This window comes from Astyanax mexicanus, chromosome 4, assembly GCF_023375975.1.
Source record: "Astyanax mexicanus isolate ESR-SI-001 chromosome 4, AstMex3_surface, whole genome shotgun sequence".
Taxonomy (NCBI): domain Eukaryota; kingdom Metazoa; phylum Chordata; class Actinopteri; order Characiformes; family Acestrorhamphidae; genus Astyanax; species Astyanax mexicanus.
Genome location: NC_064411.1, coordinates 11,186,931 through 11,205,203, shown reverse-complemented (window position 1 = coordinate 11,205,203; position 18,273 = coordinate 11,186,931). Strand labels below are relative to the sequence as shown.

Genomic DNA, 18,273 nt, shown 5'->3' with positions numbered 1-18,273 from the left:
TGGTTCATGTGTCACCAAGCAGGCAGAGTGATGGGTATGGAGAGATGGCTGTTTAAATAGTGGAGTTAGTCGAGTTATAACAAGCTGCCAGAAGTGTTTCATTGGTGGGCAGTACCATAGAGCATGTATGTAATTGTCTGGAGTGTTTAGTAAGCAGTGTATGCAGATTTCTGAATCTACTAGTCCCATTTTATGTAACTTTTGCTTAGTGTAGTGTACCCTGTGAATTACTTTATTTTGTATAAGGTGGGGGTTAGTATTGTTAGTCATGGTGAATGTGTTTTCCATAATGTTTCTCCAGAAATCAGCATTGGGGGTAATTAAGATATCTTCTTTCCATTTTTTATTGGGATAGTGACTGTTTGGTCTAATTTGAATAAAAGCCTATATATTTTTGATAGAATTTTGTCTGAAGAAGAGATATTAAGGAATTCTGAAATTGGTGGGCTAAGTACTAGTATTGCGTAATCTTTGATTTTTGAGTTTAACATAGATCTAAGTTGGAGATATTCCAAAAACTTGTTCCTAACAATGCTATATTTCTGGGTTGTATGTGAGAAAGTAGCCGAGTTATTGTGGTGTAGAACGTGGTGTAAATGTGTAATACTTTTTTCTTTCCATTTTTCTAGTTTGTTTTTTTTTTGGTGGCGGGAAGTTGGGTTTGTGCCATATGCGTGAGTATTTAGTGGGTGCAAGTCTAGTGTTTGTGTTCTTGTTAATTTTCCACCAAGCTGTCAGAGTCGATGATATCATTGGGTTTTTGAAACAAGGGTGGCGATTGATTGTTGTGCTAATAAATGGTAAGTCTGAGATTTGTATTTCATTAATTGATGTTTGTTCTACTTCTCTCCATATTTCATCAGTTTGACTTGGTGTTATCCATTTAATAATGTACTTTAATTGGTTTGCAGAGAGGTATTGTTGGAAATTTGGAGCTTCTAAGCCTGCTTGAGTTCTTTGTTTTTGTAATGTGGTTAATTTGATTCTGGTTGTTTTATTTTTCCAGTAGAATTTAGAGAAGATTGCGTCTAAGGTTTAAACCAGGTAGGTGGAGGTTGGATGGGAATACTTGAGAAGAGGTAGTTTAATTTAGGTAATATCGTCATTTTGGTTGTGGATATTGGTAGAGGATAGTGGTAGGTTCATCCAGCATTGGATATCATTGTTGATGGTTGTGAGTAGTGGTCTAAAAATAAGTGTGTGCAGCTCAGACAGCTGGGTGGAAATGCCCAGGTATGTGATGTGTTCAGTGCACATAGGGATAGGGAGTGACTGAACTGCTGTGTCTGATAAGTTCATGTTAAATGGTAGAACGGTGGATTTAGAGCAGTTAATGGAATAATCTGAGATTTTAGAGAATGTTTTAATTATTTGTGTAGTCTGAGGAATTGAGGAGAGTGGGTTTTGTAGAAATAGTAGAATATCATCTGCATAAAGGCTGATTTTGTGTTCGGTAGTGTAGATATGAATACCTTTGATATTTGGGCATTGTCGTATAGCTGCTGCTAATGGTTCTATAAAAATAGAGAACAGCAGAGGAGAGCGTGGGCATCCTTGCCTAGTTCCTCTGTGCAGTGTGAAAGCAATTAGCTTTGTGTCTGTGTTAATTAGTGACAGTGGACGGTAGCTGGATGGTAAAAGGATCTTTGTAGGTTTAAGATGGAGTGATATTGTAGCTGTATTCATTTCTGTTGGTAGTCTCTGATTTTGTTTAATTTCTGCTGTTACTCTACTGAACAATGGGCCAAATATTGACCAGAAGTGCTTGTAGAATTCTGCAGGAAAGCCATCTGGTCCTGGTGCTTTGTTATTAGGCATCTTACGGAGGGCTTTATGGAGTTCTTCTGAAGTTATTGGCTTTTCTAATATGCTTTTTTGTTCTTCAGTTAGTTTAGGTAGGTGTATATTATTGAGGAAAGTGTGAATATCTATTGGGTCTGGATCGTGTTCTGGTGAGTATAGATTTTTATAGAATTTCCCAAATACTTGATTAATTTCATTTCATGTTTGGCTAATTATTCCGGTCTCATCTTTAATTGATGGGATTGTTTTTTTGTTTTTTTTTTTGTTATGTTTTACTTGGTAAGCTAAGAACTTACCAGATTTGTTATTGTGATTAAATTGTTTATATCTTAGTCGTTGTATTAAAACTTGAGTCCTCTTGTTTATAAGTTCATTTTACTGTGATTCATATTCTTTTAACTCTTTTTTTTATTTTATCTGATGGGTTTTTTATCATTTTATTTGACAATTCCCTGATGTTGTAGATTAGACTCATTTTCCATATCTTTCTTCTTCTTACAGGAAGAGTGAGAGATTAGTTTGCCTCTTAGTACTGCTTTCCCAGTTTCCCACAGTATTGTTGGTGTGGTTTCTGGAGAATCGTTTATTTCTAGGAAAGATGCCCACTCTTTTTTGATGTAGCTGTCAAATTCTGGGTCTGTAAGTAACAAGGAATTTAGTCGCCAGCTGAAAGTTTTATATAGTGGATTTATGTTCCATATAAGTGAAACTGGAGCATGGTCACTGATTATTATAGGGTGATATTTTATTTCTGATATATTAGCTATAATAGAATTGCTGGTTAAAAAATAGTCAACGCGAGAATATAAGTGGTAGGCTGGAGAACAGAAAGAAAAATCTTTAGTGTTTGGGTTTTTGAGGCGCCAACCATCGCTGAGCCCCAAGTCTGTCATGTATTGTTTAATGATATCTGTTGAATGCCAGTAACGTGTATTGTGTGCCATATTTAATCTGTCTAAATGGTTCAATGATTGAATTAAAGTCGCCTCCAATTATAACGGTGGAATCTGATATATTGTTTATATGGTTGAAAAACTCATGAAAGAAGGATGGATTATAAATGTTGGGGCCATACAAACTTGCTATTGTTAAGGGTTGCTGATGTTGATGTTAATTATGATATATCTACCTGTGTCGGATATAGTGGTGTTATGTGTGAAGGGGATTTTTTGGTTTATTAGTATTGATACTCCTCTTTATTTGGAGTTATAGTAGGCTGAGAATATATGGATGAATTGTGGTGATCTGAGCTTATGATGATTTGTTTCTGATAGATGTGTTTGTTGTAGTAAACAAATGTCTGCCTTTAGTGAAGTGAGATGGTTTAGTACCTTGGCTTGCTTAATCTGTGTCCCGATACTACGAACGTTCTGGGTCATAAATTTAAGTGAAGACATGTTGTGATGTATGGATTAATAATGTTTATCAATGATATGATATGAGTGTGCAGATGTTTGAGGATATTTTCTGGTGTTTGGGGGATGGAGTTTAAACAAAAATGCATTTTTCGGATCTGGGATATATAGTAGTAATAAAATAGAGGTTGGTGCAAAGAGATACAGAAAGGAGTGATTAAATGCAAACAAAGTAGAAGAGACATAACATAAGATAAAAAGTGTTGGATTTGGTGTGACATACAAGTTATGACATTGAGACGTTGCATGCATTAAGTTATTGCTAAGTGGTTCCTTGTGATTTTTATGGGATTTTGTGAACGGATTAATGTGCGTGCATTAGTATATTTGCATGTGCGTGTGTATTTGGATGGATGGATGAGGTGGCATTAGGAATTTTAATAAACAAGTAAATATTAACAAAATGATAAATATAGAATCATAAACAACGTCCTTTGGTCTATCTTGCACATGTTTAAAAATGAACATTATAAATATAATATTTGTTATTTTTTTACATTTTAGAGTAAAATTCTCATTTCCGCAACATGTCCATATCAGAATTTCAGTACATTGTTTGGAAATTTTAATATTTAAACATTTAAAAAAATACTTAAATGCATTTCATACTATAAAGACTTTGAGTAAATAAACATAAACGATTTTACATTGAAAAGTAAAAACAATAAAATTAATAAAGAAAAGGAATGTGTCCAACACTAATTTTCTCATCCTCCGCAACAATTTTCAATCATTGTTTAAATCCACAAATAACTTAAATTTTCAAGGCATTTTCAACATTAGGGAAGACATTGGCCATGACACTCAAGATGGCTACCATGTAAGCAGTTCTTCTCATATGTTTCTGGATAAAAGTTAAAAGATTGCTCATCAACTTGTCTGCACGACTTTTTCATTGTCATTACCGATATATCGATATAAGTTTTGAGCCTACAGTTTGAAGTTACAGTCTGTATTTTTGATTATAATATAGTATATTAAGGTCTAAATGGACACTGTATGTGAAAATTTATCTAGCCCTCATGGTGCCTTTACAGTTAGCATAAAAGTTTAAAGTCACTCATCCTCCGCAACTGAATTCTCACTTACTGCTACATTTCAATACCTGTTGCAGTGATGAGATGCACTATTTCGGTAATGAGAATTTGATTAGGAAGCATAATACAGATGCCTTTTTACTTCCTGATTGTCATAAAATGAGCGTTACCCTGAACATTTTCTCCAGTAGACCATTCTAACTTAGCTATTGCAAACCACCAGTAGAGGTCACTAATGTTTAGTCTTATCTGGCCTGACACTAAATCTAATTTCGTACACAGAATTAGATGTTAGACCACATAACTACAGAGCTTTTTTTCCATCTTTGATATATATTTTTTGTAATATGCGATGTGTATTTGTTTACAGGCAGGTAGCTATTGAGAAAAGAAAGGCAGCAGCAAAAGCAAGGCTGTCAAAGTTTAGGTAGAACATTTACAGCAAGAATTACAACATTTAGAAAAACAAACACACATACTCAACGACACAGACAGTTGTTCCAGTTGGAGTTACTTTCACATGATATTATTTGTGTACAGTCCATTCTATGGAATTGAGCAAAACCTGAAATGGATATCATAATTTTATATTTGCCATTTCCAATGGAAAAATAAAGACAACACGTGATCTGACCAAAAAGTACCATGACGAAAAGAAAAAGCAATGGAGGAAAAAAGATCAGCCAGATATTACAGAACTGACATATGCCTGACATATGGGCAAAACACAAAAAAACTACGTAAATGACTAAAAATAAAAGTTTGGTCTTAGTAGGCATACAATGCTGGATGGTGCATAAAGATAGACAAGATTTCAGAGTTTCTGAGAGGTCTTTCTTTGACATTTGTTGAATGGTTTCCAATAGTTAAATGAGCTGTTTTATTAATGAAGGTGCTATAGTCTACATGAAAGATTATTTTGATATACAAATGTTTGCATTGTAAATTGTCTTAAATAATATGAAATGTTCTTGAAAATAAACATTCTTTTCATAATGTAGCATTGTGTGTGAGTGTAAGCTAATAAGTCTTAAACCCTTGCTTAACTGTAAATGAACTGAACTGCTTAACTTTGATAAAAAAATTGCATTTTTATCATATATTAGATGTCATATCACATTGCGGTAATGATACATTTTTGTGGACTTCATCTATAAAATGCTAATAAAATATGCAATAAAATGGAACAAATGTTCTAAAAATAATATTCATAGTAAGTTTAGACCTTAATCTTAAATCCTCAAAAGGAAATTTGTTGTTAAATGCATTTTGCAAATTTTCATATTGGATGTCCTCTGAATCTGGATTTTGTGAGAATGACCCGAGTAAGTGGGAGTGGAAGAAAGAGAAAGAACGAGAGAGAAAGGAAAGTTTAGGGGAAATATATATATTGTGATTCGCCCCTGGGGTTAGGGGCGTGATCACTGTGACCCGGAAGGAGGAAGCACAGAGAGATCATACCTTTTATTGGTTTAAAGGTCCTCCACCACACCCAGAATAAACTCAAAACAACATAACTCAGCCCAGTGGGGTTTTAGAGTTCAGTAGTTTCTTTTAAATTTTAAATATAAGTCCGTGCAGCCTCAGCCCTCAGCTCTCCAGTGAAAATACTCTGAGTGAGGGCTGAGGCTCAGTTTATATGCCAGTCCCAGCTGGCTGTTTAATCAGTCCTGATGCAGACCAGCTGGGACAGACAGGGCTGAGCGTTCCTGCGTGGGACGGACCCCCGGTTCCCCCGCCTCCTCACGCCACAATATACATTATGGATCAATTTTATGAGGTTATTTGAGTATTGACCTATATGTTAGAGATCGTGCAACGAGAGCGCAACGCGCATGAGAGAGAGAGAGAGTGCACAAATGAAAGCGCTCAGGGGGGAGAGAGAGAGAGAGAGAGAGAGAGAGAGAGAGCACTATTTAGTTACAGTTAAAGAAATTTAGAACAGCCAGGGAGTTATGTTTTTGTCACAATATAGCTGTCCATCAACATAAAGTTTGTTGCACAACATAAACTTTTGGCACAAAATTCACTCCATAAAATATCCACTATAAAAATTTCAGTCTTACGAAAAACAAGTGCAATTAATCACAGAATTTTGGTAGGTTTAATTGGATTGCATTTTTTAATTGATTGACACCACTAGAAATTCTACATGTATAAATGTGTAAATATTCAGGTGTTTACGATGATAACAAATCAAACAAGAAAAAGTGTTTAACGAAAGTCAGAGTATACCAAACAAACAAATACGAGTCTTCTGCAGTCGTCTTAAGAATGTCCAACTTGAATGAACATTTGAGATACATCACACATTGATTTACAAAATTGTGATGCACAAGCAAAAACAATTTTAGAAAAAGTTAATATGAACTCAATTCTTTGGTCCACATCAATACTAATGCAGTATTCACAGAGATGCTTACTGTTGAGGTTTGGGTTTCATGTTAATCTGTGTCAACTGTGTTAAGAAACTTTAGTTTTCTATAGATATTTATTTCAGATTTTGTAGTGTTATTTAAAAAAAAGAGACTAATATCAAAGTGCATTATCTTCATCAGTCTGCTATGTTGTCTTTCTTTCTTTCTTTCTTGTTTTCTGTCACTCACTCACACATTCTCTTGCTCTGTCTGCAGATTATCTGGTTGTATGATCACAGATAAAGGCTGTTGTTCTCTGGCTTCAGCTCTAATTTTAAACCCCACCCACCTGAAAGAGCTGGATCTGACCTACAACCACCCAGGAGAGTCAGGAGTGAAGCTGCTTTCTGACAGACTGGAGGATCCACACTGCAAACTGGAGAAACTCGGGTAGGTCTGAACTAATAATTATATTATCAACTTATTCTAAGATAAATATTGTTGTACATGTTGTACATTTTAACATTGTAAATCTAGTTGTAGTCACCAGGTAAACATGGTGGAGCAGCATGTAACCTTCATTCTGTCATTCTGTCTTATTTTTGTTTACACAGCCACTGTTAATTTGTTATGCTCAAGCTATCTGCACTGAATGCCAAGTACTTTGCTGTAATTCTGTTTTGGCTCATCTTTCTGTTGGTAAAAAGAACCAAGGTTTAGTTTTCACTCCAGAACAGGTGGAAAACTTCAGTGATGGAGAGCTGCCCTGAGCATCGATTCAGGATAAAAGTTACATAATAAAAACTGATCTCTACTAACTTTATACACACTGAGAGTCAAGCACCCCAGCAACCAGCCCATGTCTTTATGGTAAAAATAATCAGTGACTGCAAAACCAGAATCCTTTCTGAACACTAACCTACACCCTGTGCAAGGTGGTCTTGATGCTTATTGCTATCTTACTCCCACCAACAGTGTATTTTCATGCTCTTCACCTGTCTTGTTTAAACAGCAATGTTGATTTTGAATATATCTACGCCGATGAAAAACATTGGTCAATTCCAGGTAGCTGTGCCATTTAAATAGCAATACGCCAAAGTCAGACCGCACCTGGCTCTTAAAGGGAATGGCAAATGACATGGTGATTGGTTTATTTCATGATACATGCTTTTTGTACATTTTGAGCCTCTTTTGAGCAACTTTTCCTATCGTAAAGACACAGTGACACACCCTAAATCAAGTTGCATGATGCCCGGCTGACAGCTCACCTACGGATCACTAAAATAGAGCCCTTAATTTCTAAAGAGATCCGATTAATGTGATTGAGTTGGTTTGTTGGCTTTATTTTAAAATGTTGCCGTTGTTACATTTTAAATTTTTGAAGTTTTCTAATGACCAGTGGTATAAAATTATTTTGAAAACTTTTTGCACAATAATTCCATGAAAAATGTATGGTCCAATAAAAACAGTTTTTGTGACGGGAGTACACTCGGGTATGGATATGAATGCAAAAAACATACTTTAGTAAAGTTTAACCCTTTTCTGCAAGCCCACAAGAAACCATTTTATCTTATCTAGGAGACCATTTTCACCCAGTTTCTATCTTATTATTGAATCATTAACACTGATCTTAACTGAGGCGAGTGAGATCCTGCAGTTCTTTAAATGTTGTTCTGGGTTCTTCCTGGATGAGTTGTTCATGCTCTTTTGGAGTAATTTCTGTAGGTCAGTCACTCCTGGGAACTTTAACTACTGTGCCATGTTTTCTCCATTTCTGAATAAAAGCTCTAATAAAAATAATACTACATATTGTGCATATAAAGCAGAATAAGATACGGTAAGTATTAAAACTTTATACATGCAGTCAAAAATATATTTAGAGAAGTAAGAGTTAATCTTCCTTAATCTTCCGTTTTTAAACTGATTTTATGCAGTGTGTATTGCAGTTCCGTACTTTACCACATGAGGTCACTAATTTCCGCTCTCTCAAATGTTCGCTCGTTTTCACGCAAAGTATTTCTTTGTAAATCAGTTTCTAAAAATCTCACACTGTGCTGATCTGTGTGTGTGTGTGTGTGTGTGCGTTTAGAGTGGAACATGGAGGGAAGATCAGAATCAAACCTGGATTAAAAAAATGTAAGTTACACACACACTCGCATACACACACTACACACACACACACACACACACTACATACAAACACTACACACACACACACACTACACAGACACACACACACACACACACACTACACAGACACACACACACTACACACACACACACTACACACACACACACACACACACAACATACAAACAATACACACACTAAATATAACACTACACGCACACAAAGTACAAACACGAACACTCACATACAGACACATACACTCTACATACAAACAAACACACAAACACACTACACACAAACACTACATAGAAACAATACACACAAACACTACACACACTACATACACACCCAAATACACACACACTATATACACCCAATACAAACACACTACATACACACCCAAATACACATAAACTACATACACATACATACACTATATACAAACACTACACACACGTACACTACATACACACAATACACACAAACACTAAACATACCACTACACACAGACACTAAATATACCACTACAGATACACTACACACAATACACACAATACAAGCACACACATACACACAATACAAGCACACAAACACACTACATACACACACATTCACTACATACACATTAATTATAACACTACACACACAAAAAATAAAACACTACACACACACTAAATTAACACTGCACACAAACACTAAATATAACACTATACACACACTAAATATAACACTACACACACTACATATAACACCACACACAAACACTAAATATAACTCTACACACACACTCTAAATATAACACTACACACTATAAATATAACACTACACACACACTAAATATAACACTGCTCACAGACACTAAATATAACGCTACACACACACACACACTAAATATAACACTACACACACACTAAATATAACACTACACACACTAAATATAACACTACACACTAGGGATGCAACAGTACAGTGTGGCCACGGTTCGGTTCGTATCGCGGTTGTTGGGCCAGATTAATTCAAATCACAATATCTATTATAAAAAAGGAGCACTTATTCTTACCATTAGTCAAAAACAGGTAACTGAATCACACTGTGCTTTACCTGCTGACTGTCTTTTACCTTGATTATCAAACTCAACGCTGAAGCCAAAATGTCCCGAACAGCGGATTTATAAGATGACGACGCCTCTTCAAATATCCTTTTCTCCGTTTAGCGTTCACTGGCCCTGATCACGCAGCTGAGAAAGTTTTGTTTAATTAGTCCTCAAATCATCAGCGTTTGCCTTCAGAGCTGATTTGCTCCGATAGAAGTAATATATAAAAAACTATCAACTATAAAATATAATATACTTAAAATCTGCACAGTAACTATAAGTTATTATTAGTTATATTTATATCTGACATTTATAAGGATTTAAATTTCTGTTCAGTACACAGACTTAATAACTGTAGCTTAATATAGCAGTTATAGGCAAGGGCGTAGGAGCGGGCTTGATATTGGGGGGGGGGGGTCTGTGTGTAAAAAATTATGCATCCAATGTCTGAATTATATACATAGTACAAAAACTGATCAGTTATCACCTAATATTTAAAATAATATAACAGTATTGGTTATTATTATTATGTATTGTATGTCAATTCTGTTGTATATTTACATTTTCTTTGGTTCCTGCGCTTTAATTTTTTTTTACTGAGAACACTTCTTTCTACTGAGAGAATGTAACTACGTTTCCTAGAGATTTTTGGCAGAAGTTAATATAAACGTCAGGACATGTGGTCTTACTGTGAACTACATATGAACAGAAGTCAGGTTAGATCAGTGTTTCTTAACCCTGTTTATGCCTCCCTTTGATATAATGACGACAGCACAACTGTTCTTAATACACTGATTAGGGGTTTATTCCTAAACGTGAAAACTGTAATACAAAAAATTATACAACAATAAGATAAACAAAATTACAACTTTGCATATAAACTACCATGAACAGCATGAAATTGCATATTAAGTTTCATTTATGTGTTTTAGCAGATACTAGAAACAGTAGCACCAATACACTCATTAATCTTTCTTAAACCAATAATACAAAAAAGAGTAAAACAAACCTCATTGGCTGCATAAATAACTCAGGGAGGGGTATGGCTTCCTTTACAGTGTCCCTTACCATGTGAACACACCTTTAAACACTTAAATTTAACTTAGGAAAAGACATGAAAATGCCCATTCTGCTACCTGTCCGTGCATATAACAGGTCCCACCAGGAAACCTTTGTGGACATGTAGTTCCGCCTCAGCTCTTAAAGTAGAAATAAAATACACTGCCCAGGTATGCAGTTACACTCCCACCAAATTTATGATTTCTAACTCTAGATTACTCAGGATGAAGAAAAATAACAATAAAATAAATAAATTATAGCTTCAGTTTTGACTTCTCCAATAATGGTCACAAGGTTGCATCTAGATAGAGATAGAGTGTGAAGAAAGAGAAAGAAAAGATAGGAGAAGGTGGGAAGACTAGATTCTTCAGTTTGCTTCCAGAAGTGTCACTGTTTTATGGATGGGCCTCTCTAGGTGGACAGGTTTGGAGATACGCTTTCCCTTCTCATCAAGGCTGGAGTCACTAATAAGCAACTTCAATCTTCTCACTCTTCCATCCTTTCCAGGGTATACTTCGATGACCTTTGCCATCTTCCACTGGTTACGTGCTGTGTTATCATCCTGCAACAGAACAACATCATTGACCCTTGCATCTCTGCGGTCTTTTGTCCACTTCTGCTTCTGTCTGTATTGGAGATTCAGAAGGTACTCCTTCTTCCATCAACCTCCAGAAGAGGTTGGCCAAGAACTGAACACGATGCCATCTCTTGCGGAGGTAGAGATCTTCCTTAACAAACCTTCCAGGAGGTGGAGCGAGAGTCGTTGACTTCATTGTCAAGATGTGGTTTGGGGTAAGGGGCTCTGGGCTGGATGCATCATTAAGGCAATCAGTAGTCAAAGGTCTGCTATTGACAACTGCCATGACTACATACAGGAATGTTCGTAAAGACGAGCAGTCAAGTTGTCTGGCTGACTGTTCCATGATTGATGTTAAGACGCTCCTGATGGTGCGAATTTGTCTTTCCCAGACTCCACCCATATGACTTGAGGCTGGGGTATTCATAATGAACACACATCCAATTTCCTTGAGCTCTTCCTGATCCATTTCTTTCAGTGCTTCAGCAAGCTCTCGTCTAGCGCCGATGAAGTTTGTGCCTTGATCACATCTTATCTGGTGTACCATTCCACGAATAGCGATGAATGAACGCAGAGCGTTGATGAATGCATCTGTGGTCAGATTGTCTAGCATCTCGATGTGCACTGCTCTGGAACACATACAGGTAAGTAACAGCCCATAACGCTTTAGCTCCTTTCTTCCTTCCTTAATATAGAATGGTCCAAATCAATCCATCCCAGAATAGGTGAATGGAGGGGTGGTTTGCATCCTATCCTCTGGGAGGTCTGCCATCCTTTGCTGTTCTGGGCTTCTTCGGAACTTCCTGCATGTTGTGCAGTTGTAGACATGTGATGATACTGCCTTGCTGCAGCCAAGCATCCATATGCCACTGGATCGGAGTGCATTCAAGGTCATTCCTCGTCCCTGATGGAGCACTTTCTCATGATAATGCTTGACTAGCAATGCTGATACATAACTGTCCTTTGGAAGGAGTGCTGGATGTTTAATATGTGGATGTAAAGCGGCATGGGTTAAACGGCCTCCCACTCTAAAAATACCTTGTTCATCAATAAACGGACTCAACCTGAATAGCCTGTTGCCTTTGACTTGTGTCTCTTTATGTCTCAGGAGATACTGTATCTCCTTTGAAAAGGTTGCTTCTTGAACCATCTTAATTATGAACAGCTCTGCTTCTCTCCTTTCTTCAAGACTGGTGGCTTTACAGGACCTTGCCTGGAGACCCTTGACTTCTTTTATATGGCGCTTGAGTCTGGCGATAGCTTTTACCATTCTGGACCAGTCGGAGAACTTGTGCAGGTGTTCTAACAATGATCTTGTTTCATTTGCCTGAACATTGTGGACCTGGACCTTCTTGAGTTCAGGATCACCACTTGAGATTTCTTCCATTTTTACTTTACTTGGTAGTTCCTTCTGCCACAGAAACCTTGGGCCAGTGAACCAGTCAGAGGATACAAGCTGCTCCACTGCAAGACCTCTTGAGGCGTGGTCTGCTGGATTTTCTTCAGAAGCCACAAACCTCCATTGAGAGAATTTTGTGCTTTGCCTGATACGTTCCACACGATTTGCTACAAACACGTGAAATCTACTGGCTTCATTATTGATGTATCCAAGGACAACCATAGAATCAGTCCAGAAGAATTCTTGTTGACACTCTATGTCCAGCTCTTTCTTGAGCATGTCACTGATGCGGACGGCTACTACTGCTGCTGACAGCTCAAGCCTTGGTATGGTTGTGACTTTGGTAGGGGCAACTCTTGCCTTACCCATAACCAAGTAGCAGTGAACCTCACCTGATTCATTGACTACTCTGAGGTATGAGCACGCACCGTAGCCTGACACACTGGCATCAGAGAAATGGTGAAGCTCATAGTGCTGTGCCTTGAAGCTTGATGGAACGTAGCATCTTGGGATCTTAACATTAACCAGATGTTGTAGATCTTGGAGCCATCGTTCCCACTGAGGTTGCAGGTCATCGGGTAAAGCATCATCCCAGCTGAGCTTGTCCCGACACATCTGCTGTAAGATCTGCTTTCCAACTAGGATGAAGGGTGCCACGAATCCAAGAGGATCATATATTGAAGCAACTGTGGACATGACTCCTCTTCGGGTAAATGGACTCTCCTTGATGACTACTCTGAACTGGAACTCATCAAAAACCACGCACCACTGCACACCGAGGGCTCTTTCCATCTGCAGTTCACCCAGTGCCATGTCCCTTTCTGTAGCAGCTTCAGCACATTCTTCTTTAGGAATGGTGGCAAGGACTTCTTTACTGTTAGAGATGAACTTGTGCAATCGAAGTTTGCCTGTACTGCAAAGCTCTCTTGCTTCTTTTACTAGCTGGATTGCTTGACCTGTGGATGATACACTTGACAAGCCGTCATCAACATAGAAGTTCCGCTGTATGAACTTGATGGTGTCTTCACTGAAACATCCTTGACCTTCAGCTGCAATGTGCTTAAGTCCATAGTTGGCACAGCCAGGTGATGAAGCTGCATCGAAAAGATGGACCTTCATTCGATATGTGGAAGGTTGTTCTTCAAATTTTCCGTTCTCCCACCAAAGTAATCGAAGGTAATCTTGGTCTTCTGTCTTCACGTGGAACTGGTGGAACATGCGCTCTATATCACACATGATTGCGACCTGGCCTCATGTGTGAAGTAGAACTCCCACCAAGGTGTTTGTCAGCTCTGGACCGGTCAGAAGATGGTCATTCAAAGACGTCCCTTGGAACTTGGCGGAGCAATCAAAGACGACACGAATTCTCCCAGGCTTACGTGGATGATAAACCCCATGATGAGGGATGTACCATGCTGGAGTTTTATGCATGTCTTCCTTTGGGACTCTTTCCGCATCACCACGGGTTATAGTCTCATCCATGAAGCTCTTGTAGTCCTTATTGTATTGTTAATCTCTTCTCAGCATTCTTTCCAGGCACTTGAGACGGTGGAAGGCACACACCTTGTTATCAGGTAAGTTGGGTCTATCCTTCTTGAATGGCAGTGGCATTTCATAATGACCATCACGCTTAAGTTTGATACCCTCTTTCAATGTTGATAAGAATCTGCGATGTTCTTGAGAGATGTAGCTAACTTCAGAAGCTCTTTCAGCAAAGTCAGATTCCAACACCTTGATGACATCTACAGGTAAGATGACTTCTTTGATCTGTGTTCTACAGACATAATGCACTTCACTTGTAAGGTCTGAAGAGGACTGCACACTTGGCATCACCTGCTTCACTATGACTTGATGGCTTATTCCAATTGCATCTCCATAGTTGAGGCATGGATTACCATAGCCAACAACACTCCATCCCAAGTCTGTCCTCTGTGCGAAGGGTTGATTTTCTTCACCAGGCACCACTTGTCTTGGTATTAGGGCTTGAGGACAATTATAGCCAATTAGCAGGCCAACATCACAGCTTTGCTGAGGAGCTCTCTCATCTGCAATGTGTTCAAGATTTGGTTTCTGTTTGCAGGTATAAATTCTCTTGAGTAGGTCACTGGAAGTGGAATTGTCTTATCTGAGTAAAACCCTCTAACTTGTAAACCAGTCAGTTTCTGGCAGGACACAACAGTGTTTCTTGAAGCCAGTGTGGACAGCCTTAGCTGTACTGGTTCACTCTTTGTGTTGAGTGCCCTTGCCGTCTCTTCAAGGATAAAAGATGTGTCACTGAGTATCGAGGAGTGCATACACAAGAACTTCACAATTTGGCTCAGTGGTGGTGGAGACCCACACTGGAATTATTTTGGATGTGTGTGTATCTCTGCCATTCTGGGTGACTCTATGAGATGTTGCTTCACGTGATTTGCTTGGTGCTAGACCTTGTGGTTGAACTGAATTCTCTTCTTTGAACTTGTCATGGTCCTTACTTATATCAGTCCTTGCCTGCATTCTTTCTTCCTTTGTGCGATTATCATGGAGGCAAGTTGGATGTCTTTTCTCACATGCATTGCAGATACTCCTGTGTCTACAGTCCTTGGAGCGATGGCCCAACTTCAGACAGCCGAAACACAAACTCTTTTCTTGAACGAACTTGACTCGTTCTGTAATTGTCTTCTTTACAAACTTACGACACTCAGGCAGACTGTGTCCTACCCTCTCACAGAAGAAACAGCTTGTGAAGCTGGCTTTCTCCTCTGAGCCTGTTACTAAGGCCTTTGCTCCAGGACTTCTGTTCTTTAAAACCTTGCTCCATTCTCCTTGGCTTGACTTCAGTGCATGAAGAGAAGTAATTGGATTGCAGGCAATTTTGGCTTCATGTGTGAGGAACTTGACAAACTGGCTAAAACTTGGGAACCTCTGACTTTCTTCCTCCACTTCCATGACCTTCCTATTCCATCTTGATGTCAACCAATCTGGAAGTTTAGCAAGTATTTTTTGGTTCTCATTACAGTCATTAAGCACTTCAAGACCTCGGATTTGAGGCATTGCGGACTCACAGCTGCGAAGGAAGTCTACGAAGTCTTGAAGTTCTTGACTGCCCTTTGCACTTATCTTGGGCCATGCATCAATCTTATCTCTGAAGGCTTTGGCAATGAGGAACGGACTGCCATATCGCTCCTCTAGGATGCACCATGCTGCAAGGTAGGCGGACTCAGTGCCTAGTAAAAAGTAGCTCTCTATGGCCTTTTTTGCGGATCCACCCACATACCTACGTAAATAATATATCTTTTCTTCAGCTGGTATGCTCTTCCTGTCAATGAGGGTCTGAAAAGAAACCTTCCAGTCATTGAATCTGAGTGGGTCACTGGTGAACATGGTAGGTTCGGGTACAGGCATGCGACTGGCACTGATGGATTCAGTGAGTGCTCTGATAAGAGCTGCTGTATTATCTTCAGCTGGATGTGTTACAACTTGTGATGGAGAATGGTGCTGCTGTGGTCTTGTTTCCTGCTTGACTTGCTCTTTAACATTCACAGGAACAGGTTGATGGAGCAGCTCATTTATTTCATCATCTGAGCATTGACTGTATCTAGATGTTCGTTGTGAGCATTCGCTCTGTTCATATACTTGCTGACGTGCCTTTGCAGCCTTTAGTTTCTTAATTGTGTCCAGACGTTCCAGTTCTCTGCGCTTGGATTGTAATACTCTTTGTCTCTCTGCATTTTCAGCCTCCTGTTTAGCCTTTAGCTGAGCAGCTTCAGCTTCCAACCTCTGCAGTTCCTCAATATGAAGTTCTTGCTCTAGCAGTACTTGTAGGGTGGCTTCATTGGCAGCAACTTCGGCAGCTGCACTCTTTCTGCTGGCAGAAGTTAAACGGGAGTGAGTGGAGGGCTAAGTGCTAGTGCTACGAGAGCTGGAACTTGTCTTGCTTGACTTTGTCTCTTCACGACCCTTTTCTTCATCCCCTTGGCCATTGGTTTTGTCTAGAATATCCATTGCCTGCTTAACAATCCTCTGTGTCACGGTTTCACAGGTATCCACTCTACGACGCATGTCATGGTCAGGAACGCTGATGCGTCTCAACTCTTCATAAACAGCATTTAGGTTCCTTAAAGCATCATTCACTTTAGTGACATGCTCATTCAGAAGGTCGGTTGAGCAATGTCCACATAGAATTTGGTTGGCATTCTTTATGATCTCCTTCCACTTCGTATAGCACACACTGAACTGACGTGTATGTTTTCTTACTTGCTCATCGTGCAGTTCTTGACCCTTCTCCGTCAGCTTACGGACTCTTTGGTCTCTTTGTGGCTCTTGCAGAGCAACGAAGTCACAATCACATTCACCCTCAGTCACAGGTAAATACATGTCTGCAGAAGGCTGTAGCTCCTCTTTGTTACTTGCTTGTAGATTCATGTCCGTACGACTCTGCAGCATATACGCATCTGCCCACACTACTTCACTCTAATATCTTGTTTCTCAACTGTAGACCACTACTCTCTGGTGCCACCTTCTTGAGCAGTTGAGTTTCACTATGCGTCCCTTTGATATAATGACGACAGCACAACTGTTCTTAATACACTGATTAGGGGTTTATTCCTAAACGTGAAAACTGTAATACAAAAAATGATACAACAATAAGATAAACAAAATTACAACTTTGCATATAAACTACCATGAACAGCATGAAATTGCATATTAAGTTTAATTTATGTATTTTAGCAGATACTAGAAACAGTAGCACCAATACACTCATTAATCTTTCTTAAACCAATAATACAAAAAAGAGTAACACAAACCTCATTGGCTGCATAAATAACTCAGGGAGGGGTATGGCTTCCTTTACAGTGTCCCTTACCATGTGAACACACCCTTAAACACTTAAATTTAACTTAGGAAAAGACATGAAAATGCCCATTCTGCTACCTGTCCGTGCATATAACAGGTCCCACCAGGAAACCTTTGTGGACATGTAGTTCCGCCTCAGCTCTTAAAGTAGCTGATCAGTTGGATCTGATGGAAAACACAGTTTTAGGGCAGTGATGATCAGGGTTAAGAAACTGCTTTAAACTACCAACATTACCCAGTGTTGTACTAAATTCTGTCTATCCTCTACATCCAGCTTCTAGCTAACCGCAATCCTACATTAATAAACAGTTTGAAAATGAAACAGTGATTAGCTGATCAGGTACAGGGCAAGTTGAACATTACGTAGATAGTTTTTTTTCTTTAATCTTGACTCCCAATCAAGGTAATTCCAAAGTTAAGCTATCATTTTTGGGGGGACAAATCCACCTGTTTCTAATATTGGGTGGGACATGTCCCACCCATCCCCCCCGGTTCCTACGCCAATGGTTATAGGCATTCTGCTGTTTGAGAATTTTAACAGATGCTTATTCTCACTCAAATGCTGGA

The 18,273-nt window shown here is 38.8% G+C and overlaps 2 protein-coding genes across 18 annotated transcripts in view; one reads left to right on the top strand and one right to left on the bottom strand.

Annotated features, from left to right (window-relative positions):
* Positions 1–18,273, top strand: part of LOC111197417 (NACHT, LRR and PYD domains-containing protein 12-like) — a 396,972-nt gene that overhangs the window by 28,085 nt on the left and 350,614 nt on the right. For 2 of the 7 annotated variants that reach the window (XM_049476980.1, XM_049476978.1), the window contains exons 9-10: positions 6,889–7,062; positions 8,702–8,748. The exons of 4 other annotated variants lie outside the window; for them this stretch is intronic. In XM_049476980.1, coding sequence (XP_049332937.1) covers positions 6,889–7,062; positions 8,702–8,748 — 221 coding nt within the window. The remainder of the gene's footprint in view (positions 1–6,888; positions 7,063–8,701; positions 8,749–18,273) is intronic. One more of the 7 variants, XM_049476979.1, reaches the window with a different exon arrangement.
* The window catches only part of LOC125801101 (NACHT, LRR and PYD domains-containing protein 12-like), a 431,224-nt gene that overhangs the window by 332,242 nt on the left and 80,709 nt on the right, over positions 1–18,273 (bottom strand). The gene's annotated exons all lie outside the window — the stretch shown is intronic.